We start from the raw sequence: 14,676 nt of genomic DNA, 5'->3' as shown, positions 1-14,676 counted from the left end.
TACTTTATCTATTCTTTATTCATCATTCATTCTTTATTATTTTCTCTCACCTATAAATTTCACAACTTACAATACTTTATTTTACTTTATTTCTTCTTTCTTCCCCTTTCTTAATTTTTATGCCCAAAAAAAAGTGGAAAATATAAAGAAATAGGAGGGAGTATAAAATAAGTAAATAACTACTTATTAAATTTGCTGCATTTTAACATAAAATAATCAATGTTTATTATAAAGTGGTCATTTTTTTTTTTTCGGAGCGTCATAAGACAGTTCCACCCGATAATTACTCTAAAAAGTCAGCATTTCTTGATAAAACAACCCAAGATGGGGACCTTTAAACCAAATCAAAACACATTGAATTGTGCACCCTTTAAATTTCTCTCTTCACTCTCATGTCAACATATGATTAATCTCTATTAACTAAAAAATATAATGCTTAACACCATTGTTAATTTCTCAGTCTACTACCTCTTACTCTACAACTAAACAAACAAAACTCTTACATTTTTCATCTTTTTTTTTACATTTTTTTTAATATAATCCGGAGTATTTACGAGTTATTTCATGAGCTACCCTATTTCTGGCTGACCAACGGTCGACCAAATAAAAGTTTAATGGGTGCTGGATTATCCTCGTTGCTGGATACACGAGATGATAATGGGCCTGGGCTTGGGGAGTTACCGGAGAATTGTGTGGCGGTTATATTGGGCCGGTTAAGCCCACCGGAGATATGCAAGTTTGCTAAGGTTAACAAAACATTTTATGGTGCTTCTTTGGGTGATGTTGTTTGGGAGACTAAGTTACCCTCTAATTATGAGGTTATTGTGAGTAAATTGTGTAGTGAATGTAGTAAAGGAGTTAGTAAGAAGGATGTTTATCATATGCTTTGTGGGCCCATCAGATTTGATGCCGGAACTAAGGTAATATAATGTTACTACATTAAACAGATCGATGATTATCTTGTGTAAGACTGTTGTATGGTTAATATGGTGAAACGGATCTTAATCATCCGATTAGGTATTCTAGGTGGTTGGATACTTGGATCTATGCTTTTAACGATAATGACTCATACAACAGTCTTAGACGAGAATTTGTAAACTTTATAGTATATAGGGTTTATTGTGGATTTATTTCACAATAATATAATGAGCATATATACGATTGTTATTCTTGTATTTTATTTCAAGAATGGTGCACTTATTTGTTTGAGTGAAATGAAATCCATGAAATATAATAATTAAGTAAATAAAATAATAAATTTGCAGGAGATGTGGATGGAGAGAAAGAGTGGGAAGATGTTCATGTCTATTTCTTGGAAAGGGTTAAGGATAACTGGAATAAATGATCGCAGATATTGGAGCCATATACCTACTGATGAATCCAGGTGAGTGATCTTAAATTATTTTGTTATGTTACCTTTTGCAGTTATAATCAGGATTTTACTTTGGATCGATAAAAACTTAAAAAAATTATATATGATCGGCTCGTTAGAATCTGATTGTAGTATTATAAGATTCTATAAACTAAGCGCAAAACTTAATATTACTCCGTATTAAAATATGTCAACAAAAACTTATTTGTAAAAATCATATTACTAAAATCGCTTGAATTGAAATTATTCATGAATATCTAATAATTTCTTATAAACTTGTACGGGAAAATTATATTTAGACTCTAACTATATTGGATCGTTGAATTGTGTTATAATTCAACTTATATTATTATTATTTTTTTAAAATAAACTGGATCGTAAGATTCTTCAAATTAAAGATTCTACCTAAGATCCGGATCCGTGATGATGTTTTGGATTGTAAGATCATAGTTAGTCATAATGAAATCATGAGCTTGATTTGCTAACCATGCTCTAAATATTCTTTAAAATCGGAAAATAAATGTGCAATGTGTTTAAATAAATTCTAGTAAATAAGTAAAAAAGATGACTAAAGTAAATAATTAAGGTAAACTTCGAGGATATAAATACATTAATCGGCAGAACATTGGTTTTTTTTTTGGTAAGAATAATAGTCTTTAATTTGTTAAATTATGAAGTTTTAATGCAAGTAAGTTTTAGGGTTTCGCGTACCTTAAACTTAAGCAGATTAATTCGTATATGATAGTGGATATTACTTCATATATAAGTTGTGAACTTAAGCGGATTAATTCGTATATGATAGTGGACATTACTCCATATGTAAGTTGTGACTAGCTCTCTAGCTATGAAACAGACTTAACAAATTAAACATATCGTTGATTTAAAAGTCCAAACAAATGAAGCCTAAAGTTTAAGAACTGCCCAAAATAGAACAACAATGACATTTGCGTTCGTGTATGTAAAGGGTTGAGGTAGGTATTATTCAAAAGTTCATACTTTTTTGGTTGGTTTATATAAACATTGAAGAAAAAGATCTTTCATGTAAAGAGGTAGACAACTGAAAATGGATGTCATTATCCTAGACATAAACTACAAAAAAAAGGAGAGGGATCCAGCGAGATTCGAACCAATAATCTATTGTAAGAAGTATATTTGTCTAATTAATTAAGGTAGATGGTTAAGAAAAGGGTTGATAATGAGTCGAGCTGAGCGCGAGCTTAGGGTTGCTCAACTCGGGTTGGACTTAATATTCACTTGGTAGTGAATTTAGTGGGAAATATCGAAAATCTGATCGTTTGGCCTAGTAAACTCCTTAAACAATCTTTTATCATTCCGTCCTTGATATTGAAATTCAAGATAATAATTTGCCTAAATACCACCTAAATATTGATCATTGAACATATGAAATCTCCTATATACTAAGAGAATAAAATTTCTCAAAAAAATTTCCTCCAAACGAAATATGCTTAAATAAGGAAGTAAGACTATATTTTAAGAATTTTTTTTTTTATTATTTTATAATCCTTTAATCTTTTAATCACTATAATCTTCTCTAAACTCTAAACATTCATCTAATTAAAATAAAACAAAACTGATATAAATCTAAAAATTATAAATTAGTAACTGATGGGGCATATTCTCCGCACTCACCAAAAAACACACCGAGCAAGGTCAAAGATATCCACAAAGAAGTCAACGACTTAGACGGCCTTAGCCGATCTGCACCCATAGGCTCGTCACCTAGGTCACGGCCGACAACCCGCCACCGGGACACATATCCGCGTACTCACATCCAAGACCCTCGGCCCCCCATAGGTCCATCGGTACGAGGGTAGAACTGGTCTTTCCACCGATAGCCACTTGGCCACTTGGCCACTACGTGACAAAAGGTGAAAGCCTATAAATACTCCTCAACCTTCTTTGAGGAGAGGATCCCACAACTGAACCTAAATACACTATTCATCTGGTAATATCTCCCTTATCTCTCTACAATACATACCTAGCCAAGCAACACAGCTTAAATCCTTTAAGTTTACTGACTTGAGCGTCGGAGTGAGTACGCTTGGCACAAAGCCAAGCCCTCGCCTGTTCATTGTTGCAGGAGAGGCCGAGAGGGACGATAGAAGCAAGAAGGGTTCAACCCAAGACATCATTCTACAAGCCACGGGTGGTAACGATACTTGCTCTGGAATTACACCCGGAACAATTGGCGCCGTCTGTGGGGAAAGACACTAGAAGCTAGTCACATTCATTCCCAAACAAAATATACACACAAAAAACCAACCCAAAAAAGCTAAGAAGATGTCGAAACAACAAGAGGTATTCGTGACGGACGAGACCGAATTCTACCAAGATGATGCCGTCCACAAATCTGGAGTCGAGCAACCCTCCACCGGCGGAGTAATCCAACCAGAGTTCGGGATGCCAATAATACCCGACACGCCGGTGCCAGCCAACCAGGTCACCATCATGGGACATGTGGTTGACGTAGCAAAGCTGAAAATGCTCCCCGGACCTAATCGCACACGCCCGCTCACACCGTCACGCCGACAAGAGCGGCGAAATCGTCCGGGAGAATCGGGCCCAAAACGTGACTCCGAGAAATTTGAACGGAGCACTAGGAGAAGCCGACCCGTCAAGACGCCGGGAACCCAAAGTGGGCGCGGTAGACCTAAGTCCTTCCCGCACTCGTGGGAGGACAGGCGTCCCGCCACACGAACGAGGCTCACCCCGAAGGAGCCAGGGAGTCCGACTCGGCGAGTTGGAGAAGAAGTCCGAGTCGAAGAAGGAGCCCTCCCGCTACGGGGAAGGAGCCGGGTTAGGGACGCAAGGAGCCGATTGCCGCGTGTCGTTCGACACGTGGTTAGGCGACCCCCAACGCCTCGTCCTAGAAGTCCCTGGTGCTTGAATAAGCTCAAGTTACCACCTCTGTCATACAAGGGAGATAGTGATCCACCACCACGCCACGAGGCTTTCGAGTCTTACATGTCGGTATGGGAGCACCCGACGAGGTCCGTGCCGAATTTTCCCGACAACTTTGCATGGGATGGCTCGTAGTCGGTACAAAGGGCTTCCCGATGGCTCGGTGTACTATTACGCCGACCTCGAAGGGCGCTTTCCTAGCCCAAGACTCCTGCAATAAGAGAAGGGCCGTAGAGACATCGACCTCCCGACTATCGAGACGAGGGGGCGAGTCTCTCCGGAGCTATGTGAAAAGGTTTGATGGAAAGGTCCAGCAGATTCGAGAAATTAATCCCGAGCCGGCGGCCTTCACGGCGATGAAGGGCCTCCCAAGGGGAGCCTTAAAAACGAGCTCATCAAGAGCGGAGGCCTGGGCCTCGGACGCCGCCGAAAGTTGGCCGACCAAGCCATCAAGGTGGAAGACTACCACAAGACCTGGGAAGATCCCCGCGAAGCCGAGCACTCAGAGAAGAAGAGTCACAGGCAGGACAGTCAGGACGAAGGACGCCGCGACAACAACGGCTCGCGGTCCGATGGAAGACGCCGCGAGAATAATAGATCACGGTCGGACAGATCCGACCGGAAGCAAGACTCGGCGGGCGCCGGGTGGAATTCAGGAGCGTACCACCAGAGGCGGTATAGTGAAAAAACCCCTCTCATCGTATCAGCCGCCGAAGTCTTCGCCCGAGCAAAAATGAGGGCCGAAGTGGGAGAGACCCCCAAGCCAAAAAGTGACGGTGACACGAGCCATCTTCGTGAGTACCACGGCCACACCGGCCATTTAACCAACGACGCGCCATCTAAAGAATGCCATGAGGAACCGATCCGAAGGGAAGCCTCGGCAAGTATGTTGCAAAAGGCCAAAAGACGATGCCGGCAGGCGGCTCGAGATAAGAAGTCCGTCTTCGAGCGGATAGGAGTGATTCATGTAGTCATCGGAGGCAACGAGAACGGAGGGTCCGCTCATGGGCACAAACGACACCTAAACGAGTCAGACGGGCCATCAACTTTGTGCCCAAATCAGGGATCCCCTCTGCAAACATCCCCGATATGACTATTGGAAGAAAGGACTACGAAGGGGTCATCGCCCCTCACAGCGACCCGCTTATGGTCAATTTGGACATATCCAACCACCTGGTCAAGAGGTGCCTGGTTGACACAGGCGCATACACGAACATCATGTTTAGAGAGTGCTTTCTCGGCCTCGGCCTGAAGATCAAGGACTTGAGTCCCTGCACCAACCCCCTATACAGCTTCTCTGGGGCCGGCCTGGTGCCGCTGGGATCAATCAGACTCCCGGTGACGTTCGGCGAAAAGAACGCGGCTAAAAACGTCCTAGCTGAGTTCGTGGTCATTGACGGCTCGTCCGCCTACAATGTCCTCATAGGCCGAGTCACCCTGAGCGAGGCTGATGCAGTGATGTCCATCCGGGCCCTAACACTGATGTATGTCTCGGACCGGGGGGGAGCGCATAAGCTCGTCTCCAAAAACGAGAAGGATGAGATGGTCAACGTCCAGATAGCTGCCCGAGGATGCAACATGCAATCCCTCAAAGAGGCGAAGAAATCCGAAAAAGGAAAAAGCCCGTCCTTACAGCAGGAGGGCGACCTCATGGATACAACTAGTGGCTGACTGGGGAGATGTGCCTATGATGAGCCATTAGGGCATTGGTAATCTCGTAGAATTTATGTAGCTGCGGAGGTGTCCAAAATAGCTGTGGACACCCCAACGCATGTTTTTACCTAATGAAAAAAACATCCAAGCCCCCCATCAAAGCAAAATTTTCCCATCAAGAAATTAGCGCCGTCGCAGTCACCCCAAGTAGTAGACGCCACGGCAGTCACCCCAAGAGGTTTGACGCCGTCGCAGTCACTCCAAGTGGTAGACGCCACGTAACACGCTATCGAGAAATAGACGCCGGCTCACACTGTCATACCGACAAGAGCGGCAGTCTCCATCAAGAAATTAGCGCCGTCGCAGTCACCCCAAGTAGTAGACGCCACTAGCAGATCACCCCAAGAGGTTTGACGCCGTCGCAGTCACTCCAAGTGGTAGACGCCACGTAACACGCTATCGAGAAATAGCGCCGCTCACACTGCATCATACCGACAAGAGCGGCAGTCTCCATCAAGAAATTAGCGCCGTCGCAGTCACCCCAAGTAGTAGACGCCACGGCAGTCACCCCAAGAGGTTTGACGCCGTCGCAGTCACTCCAAGTGGTAGACGCCACGTAACACGCTATCGAGAAATAGGCGCCGGCTCACACTGTCATACCGACAAGAGCGGCAGTCTCCATCAAGAAATTAGCGCCGTCGCAGTCACCCCAAGTAGTAGACGCCACGGCAGTCACCCCAAGAGGTTTGACGCCGTCGCAGTCACTCCAAGTGGTAGACGCCACGTAGCACGCTATCGAGAAATAGGCGCCGGCTCACACTGTCATACCGACAAGAGCGGCAGTCTCCATCAAGAAATTGACGCCGTCGCAGTCACTCCAAGTGGTAGACGCCACGTAACACGCTATCGAGAAATAGACGCCGGCTCACACTGTCATACTGACAAGAGCGGCAACCTCTGTCAAGAAACCAACGCCGGCCCCCACGGTCAATCCGACAAAAGCGGCAATCACCCTCGTGAGGCGGATACCACGACAGTAACGGCCATCGCACACTACACTCACAAAAACAAACGAAGTGTCTTGGAAGCGTTGAAACGCAGTTGAGATACGCACTCTAAAACGGCCCCGGCCAAGCCGAGGCGGAAACAAAAGGGGCGCTCAATTAGGAATACAGGAAGACAACTCTGACAAAGATGAGATAAAAACCTCGGCCAGGCCGAAGGCGAAAGAAACGAACTATTATTAGAAGATAAGTTACAAGTAAGATTACAAGTAAAAAGAATACAGACGACGGCCGTCCCCACAGGGATAAGCCGAAACACAACCTACCGAGGTTGTACAAAAAAAAAGAAGGCAAAAACTACCATTATGTTCATGTACCAAGAGATAGCGGGGAGGAAGGGCTGAGTAATTGGCCCCCGGACAGCTGAAGCAGATCTGCTGTAAACTTGTTCTCATCAAGCAGCACATGGTAGCATGTGAGGAGTCAAACAGACTGCGTCAAACTTGTTCTCATCAAGCCGCATCTTCTTCAAAGGGGCAACCCAAAGAGCTTTTCTAGCGGCCTCGGCCTTGGCCTCGGCAGCCTCACCGCCCTCATCCTTTCGCTTCTTCCTTAGCCACCCTAGCCCTCTCAAAGAAGAGTCGCTTTCTCCGCGGCCGCCTCCCTCTCCATCTTCGCCTTCACCGCCTCCTTGGCCTTCTCCACCGCGGCTTTCTCCTTAGCCTCGAGCTTGTCATCAAGCAAAGACGTCGAACCCGCCCCACGGGAAGGAACCATCAAGAGGGAAAAGCTCCCGATAACTTCCCTAGCAAGATCTTCGGCCAAATCCCTAACTCGGCGCACGCTTTGGGAAGCATGCCGGTTTGCGATCTCGATGTCCGCCTCCTTTTGCTTGATGATGGCCTCTTTGCCCCGAACCACCTCCGCCCGAGCCTTAAACAGCCCCGGGACTCGTTCCTCTGCACGAGGTAGAGGTCGGCGCGCCCCCGAGCGACCTCACATTTCCTCGGCGAGCCTTCGCGGCCTTCGGAACCGCAGCCCTCGGCCTTAGCCCTCTCGGAAGGACCCGCACCAGCGTCCTCCCTAAGTTTTCTCTCGCCCAAGAGCGCCTTCTCGGCTTCTCCCCTAAGCCTCTGCTCATTGAGGAGACCCAACTCGCCGATGCACCACCTGCTTAGTGGCATTACGCTCATGAACAGCCCGAGCCACGGCCTTCTCTTGCTCCATGAGACGAGCACCGGTAACCACGTTCCACCTCGCCAGCTCCCTAATTAGCTTCGTGCCCTCCTCTATAAGCTCGGAGACGGAAGCCTTCTGGGATGAAGGGACGGTGGTGACAATTTGACCACTAGCCCGCGGCTGGGAGACGAAAGCCTTCTGGGATGAAGGGTTGACGGTGGTGCCTTGATCACCAACCTGTGCAGAGGACCCCACCGCCTGCTGCCCAACGTGAGCAATAGCCGACTGCGGCTGGTCTGCAGAAATTCAATTAAAACATCAGTATCAACATTGACTTATCAGAAACACCTAATGGTTCGGCTAAATTTAAGCCACAAGCTAGATAGGTACCATGTTTGGGCTTCTTGACCGGAGGAGGCACTTCCTTGCCAGCGGTAGAAGCTGCTCTCTTCCTCCTACAGATAAGAGGAGATCCCTCCGCATCAGAGTCCCCCTCATCGGGAATATCAACAATCTCCACCTTCTTAGGGGAGGGGATGGGAGTTGGAACCGGTGTCGACGCTGTCGCCGCTGAAGACTTTGTTTTCCGCGTCCGACGCACTACGCCGCTAACAACCCTCGCCTGCGCCTCCTCCTTGCTCAAGACCTTCAGCCGCTGTTCCATAAGATCATTCGGCGACGTCCTGCGGTCATGGGCTAGAGCCTTGGGATGCAAGTTAGCAACGGTTTTATCTTTGTGCAGCCCCATTCTCCGAAGAAGATCCTCAGATAGGTCCGGTCCAAAGTGGTCTGCAAAAGGAACAAAGCAAGAGTCAAGCAGAAGAAATAAATCGAAGTTCGAAAATAAAGAAACATTGAGAGCGGCGATGGGCCTCACACCGACCCCACTCACCCCGGGCTAGGGCCGGTATGAGGCCGACATAGCAGAGCGGCTCATCCTGAAGAATGATCTGCGTCGGGGGAATCCATCTTTTCGGCATCCCACTCTTGTCCACCTCAAAGAGCCTCATTGCCAGCCTCTCATCCTCCTTGAGAACGACCCTGCTAGCATCCATTTTAAGATGCTTCCGAGTGACCCATCTGTCATGCTCCGCCCTAGTCTCACACCGCAAGTTAACCTGATGCTGGAAGGAGCGGGGCAGCGAATAGTCATCCGGCACTTTAACGTACACCCACCGACCTTGCCAGTCCTTGCAAGAAGAGAGTTTGTCAACAGTGACATAACCCTGCTCCGTTTGTACACTGTACCATCCAACGCGCCGAGAGCGACGGTTTGAGATGATGAAGTCGGCGGAATAAATTCACCGTCGAGCCTCTCCCTTAAAAAGACAAAGCCGACAAAACCAGTTATGGTCCTCATGGCCAGCGGTTGGGCAACAACAACGTTCATGGCTCTAATTATGGCCATAACGTACCCATTCAAATGAAACCGGAGCCCGTACTCCAAATGCCGCAGTATACGCCAAGATAGATGCCCGGAGGGCAAGATACGGCCTGACCCTCCTCAGGGATAACAATTTCGTATCCCCTACCAAAGAAAAAATGATCCTCGAAAAGTTTCCCGCCGGAACAACGGGCAAGCTTACGGGACCAAACACGATCAAGACGGATCTTACAGACATAGCCGTGATCCATGACGTACTGTCTCCCCTCACTAGGACGAGACCTTTCCGCATCATCACCAAAATCATCACCAAGATCACCAAAAGAGTCGAATCCTCCCATTCCTCCGAATTTGAGGATCAACTTCAGAGAAGGAGACCTAGGGCCCCCGACGCAGTTTACTAGGTCCAAGATCGAGAAGACATGATTCACAACAAATTACTAGCAAGAAAAATAAAAAGTTTGCTTGTTTACCTTAAAGAAAAACACTCGCCGGATCAAATATTCCGAAGGTTAAGAAGACGAAGACAACCCTTGAAAGTTTGGAGAGATGAAGTTTTTGAGAAAATTTTAGAAAACAAAATGGAGGCCAAAATCACGGAATAACTGCCCTATTTATAGAGAAAAGCCCATGAAGAAGGACCAATCAGGGCACGACCCGTGAAGCGTCAACCAATCGAACGTACACGTGTCAAACATGCAACCGCTGGATGTCAATCGTTGCAAATAGCTTGAATGTCAATCAATGCAACAGTGACCAAGCGTCTTCAACACGCCTATTCACATCTCTTCGACTGTTCATCTCCCTCAAACAAATTCCTAGGTATCTAGTCTCCGCCGGCTACCGATCAACCAAGCCAGAAGCACGGCGGGGCAATCAAAGTCAACCCAAGACTCTCACCGGTCTCGGCCAAATAATCATGTTCTTTTCCACATCGGATACCCTTTACGCATCCATGTGGAGGGGGGATATGGTATATGGTACGGCCTAACAAGAGCCACGACGATACACAAGAAGACACCGATACAGAAAAGTTTGCGAAATTTACTTAGTGCAGAATATATGCTCAGCATACATCGGAGCCCATACCACGACATAGACTACGCTGGGGCAAATTGATGGGGCATATTCGCACCGCCCGACCAAGTCAACACACCGAGCAAGGTCAAAGATATCCACAAAGAAGTCAACGACTTAGACGGCCTAGCCGATGCGCCCATAGGCTCGTCACCTAGGTCACGGCCGACAACCCGCCAAATGGACACATATCCGCGTACTCACATCCAAGACCCTCGGCCGCCCGCCATAGGTCCATCGGCCGAGGGTAGAACTGTCTTTCCACCGATAGCCACTTGGCCACTTGGCCACTACGTGACAAAAGGTGAAAGCCTATAAATACTCCTCAACCTTCTTTGAGGAGAGGATCCCACAACTGAACCTAAATACACTATTCATCTGGTAATATCTCCCTTATCTCTCTACAATACATACCTAGCCAAGCAACACAGCTTAAATCCTTTAAGTTTACTGACTTGAGCGTCGGAGTGAGTACGCTTGGCACAAAGCCAAGCCCTCAGTTCGTTCATTGTTGCAGGAGAGGCCGAGAGGGACGATAGAAGCAAGAAGGGTTCAACCCAAGACATCATTCTACAAGCCACGGGTGGTAACGATACTTGCTCTGGAATTACACCCGGAACAGTAACAAAAAATTCATCAAAATTATTTGAGAAAAGTTATATATTGAAATCATTAGTTTTTTTATATAAAAAAAAAAATCATTAAAATACACATTTCGTGACTTCACCCAATTCTCTTAATAAGTTTTCCACTTTTTTCATATTAAAATAAAAAGGGTGAACTATAGAATTAATGACACGTCAATTTAAAATCTATAAATATTAATAAATTAAAATGTAAAAGCTCTATATACCGCACATGCATGCGCGGGATCTAAACTAGTATACCTATGTTGGCTATATATGAAAATAAAGTGTCAATGTCATAAAATAGCCCATGTATTAAAATTTTGTGCTCGAATATAATAATGGGAAAAAAATAAAACCATTCATAAAATTCATGATATTTCTTATTATATATTGTAATTAGAATATCGGTTTTTTTTATTAAATAGCCGTGTCTGCACTTGGATCCGCACCTATGTCCAACCCTTCAAGCCGAGTCGGAGTAACACAGATTATTTCTTATTATTCATCAGAAATGTAAGTATAAACTTACTTTTACCATAATTAGTGAAAATATATTATACTCCCTCCCAGTCACTATAATGTTCCCTCTTTCCCGAAACGGATTATTCAACTAATGTTCCCCTTTCTATTTTTAGAAACTTTTACTCTTATTTTATTCATTCCTCTCTCCTATCACCAAACCCCACACAACTCTTTTACTCTTATTTTATTATTTTCTTTTATGTTTTGGCCCCACAATTCTTTATTTAACTACTAATAATTCATCCCTCTCTCCTATCACCAACCTCACACAACTCTTTTACTCCTATTTTAATACTTTTCCTTAAGATTGTCTTTCATATCAAATGAAACAATATAGTGGTAGAGGGAGTAAATATTTCCTTATTAAATTTATTAATGTAATCGCCTCTTTCAGAAAGACACGTTAGAAAAACTGATAAATTATTATTAAGTCACTCAATGTGTATATTCGACTTTTGTAGATACCCCGTCGTTTATAATTTTGTAGAGTTAAATGTTGATGAAAGGTATTCATAGCTCTTGGTCACGTAGTATGGCCCTTGGGCGACCCATGCATATGCACATCTTGGGTCCTACAACTTGTTAGAAAAGGGAGAAACCACAACTCATGCTTGTGGTATCTAATTATTATAGACCACCTTATCAATACTATACTTATCAACGTGTTTCATGACTTGTGTAATGTTCTTTTCACCAATCAATAGATCATTAGATTTGTCAATCAGACAATGAGTGACATCCTAGCTAACTTTTAAGTACTGTATGTATCACACTCTGAATAATAATAAAGCCGAAAAAGACAATTTCAAAAATCTAACGACAATCATATATACACAAATTTCTTGATGTCTTCCAATATTACTCGCAAGTGTATGTATCACATTCTGATTAATAGAGTCGGAAAAGACAATTTCAAAAATCTAACGAAAATTAAATATCATACCCAATTTCTTCATGTTTTTTCAATATCCTAGCTAACATGCAAATGTATGCTTCACACTATGATTAATAGAGTCGGAAAAGACAATTTCAAAATTCTAACGGTAATTATACACAAATTTCTTGATGTTTTTCTATATCCTAGCTAATTTTCAAGTAACCATATAATTTAAAGCCGAGGATATTAATTCTGTGTATTCAATGTTTTTTTTTTTTTTTGTTCAATTCAAGTGAGTGCACTATGTAGTGATAGAATTATGAACGGTTGAATATTATTGAATTGCATAATAATTCATGAAGGATGAGTACAATATATATAGTAGAGCTAAGCTAGGGTTACAAGGATTGCTACGCAAGACACGCCTAATTACAAAGAGATACAGAACAATATATTTCCTAAATTACAAATATATACGGAGCTAAATTATAGAAACGAATAACTGAGAAGATATTTTCAACTAAGAAGATATTTCCTTTACATGTGGGGGGTAAGAATCGAACCACCAACCTCACGGTTGCATTAAGAGAGCTGCTACCACTTGAGCTAACTACTCTTAGCTTATTCTTTAATTCTGTGTGTTCTATATATGTAGATTCCATTCAGTAGCATACCTTCACCAAATATGGTGGTTGGAAGCGGAAGGAGAAGTAGAGTTCAATTTTCCGGCAGGAGACTATAGTCTCGTATTCAGGCTTCGGTTAGGTAAATCCTCGAAAAGGCTTGGGATGCGAGTTGGCAATTACGTAGATAAAGTCCATGGGTGGAACATAAAACCAGTTCGATTTCAATTGTCAGCCTCTAATGGACAACATTCGAGTTGTGAGTGTTTCCTGAAGGAAGTTGGGACCTGGAAAAATTATCATGTGGGAAATTTCACAGTCGGGACCGGCCACATTCCGATAAAGATCAAGTTTTCGATGGCTCAGATTCATTGTACTCACACGAAAGGCGGTCTTTGCTTGGATTCTGTAATTATATGTCCTTGTGAATCTGTTGAAGGTTCATAAGGATACTCAGGTTTAGTTCTGTTTATAGTTTAGATGGTTTTGTAGACAATGGTAGATTATTATATGTAGACACGTGTCGTCGAGTCGATGTTAATCAGGTGTTTGTGGCCAATATATACTTGCATAATTGTGGTTCTCGGAAACAATGCTTTGTATTACTTTGTGTTGAACATGTTAATGAAAAAGCTACTAGGTAATTAGCTTAATAAAGAAGATGTAAGCAATTGACCGAGACACATAAAAAGGAATGCATATACAATCGACCATGACGGAAATACACAAAACAGTTTTACTAAATCTATATCTATCTATATTAATAAAGGAAGCTTTTTTCGAGCGATTATAGAGAGTCCAACATATGTGAAAGTCTTTAGTGTCTCCAACAATTAAGAACTACTAATGCAACTACCCAATCTCTATCTCTATTTGAAAAAAAAAAAATATCATTAAAAACAAGATGTGGAACGGTTATGGAGAATTGTAATCTAAGTAGAGTTCTTATATTCATTGGATGCAATTTAATGATAAGCATACATAAATCTATATATACTCCACGTATAGATAGATAAATTGGCTTCTTCATACATATTCACTAAACGAGTTTTATTTACTGTTCTACACAATCAATATATTGTTAATAATTTTTATAAATTTGTACTCCTCATTGATATATGTCATTATTTATATAAATACGAGGCCGTAGTGTTTTTTGCATTGAGAATTCGGGCGTACTCAGACAAAAGCATTCAAGTAATGTATCAATTGTGATAGAAGTATGTACCTAAAAAAATTGTGATATAAGTAATTGTTGAAAGAATTGCATCTAAAGATGAAAGATGTTGCAAAGACGAAGTGGTATTTAAGTTGGATATGTGTACATACCTTAGTTCTATACCCAAGATGAAAATTTATTTCCTGATTTTGGATACTCTGTTTTCGATTGATTGTTTTTTTACTATGTTGTTGCATTTGTAATTGCGTTAATAA

At 43.3% G+C, this 14,676-nt stretch overlaps 1 protein-coding gene across 1 annotated transcript; it reads left to right on the top strand.

The window, feature by feature from the left end:
• The first annotated feature begins 363 nt into the window (after positions 1–363).
• Positions 364–13,899, top strand: LOC141656601 (F-box protein PP2-A11). The gene is made up of 3 exons (XM_074463552.1): positions 364–920; positions 1,266–1,384; positions 13,275–13,899. The coding sequence occupies exons 1-3, from the start codon at positions 615–617 to the stop codon at positions 13,687–13,689; spliced, it is 840 nt and encodes a 279-aa protein (XP_074319653.1). The 5' UTR covers positions 364–614; the 3' UTR covers positions 13,690–13,899.
• Positions 13,900–14,676: the final 777 nt, after the last annotated feature.

This window comes from Silene latifolia, chromosome 5, assembly GCF_048544455.1.
Source record: "Silene latifolia isolate original U9 population chromosome 5, ASM4854445v1, whole genome shotgun sequence".
NCBI classification, from domain to species: domain Eukaryota; kingdom Viridiplantae; phylum Streptophyta; class Magnoliopsida; order Caryophyllales; family Caryophyllaceae; genus Silene; species Silene latifolia.
The sequence above is the reverse complement of the archived record's forward strand: the minus strand, read 5'-3'. Positions and strand labels throughout refer to the sequence as shown.

What these genes read in the sequence shown, in the direction of transcription:
- LOC141656601 (XM_074463552.1), top strand. Translation starts at nt 615, where the DNA reads ATGGGTGCTGGATTATCCTCGTTGCTGGATACACGAGATGATAATGGG. An exon ending in GATTTGATGCCGGAACTAAG is followed by an intron (nt 921 to 1,265) that starts GTAATATAATGT and finishes ATAAATTTGCAG; the next exon opens with GAGATGTGGATGGAGAGAAA. An exon ending in ATACCTACTGATGAATCCAG is followed by an intron (nt 1,385 to 13,274) that starts GTGAGTGATCTT and finishes CTATATATGTAG; the next exon opens with ATTCCATTCAGTAGCATACC.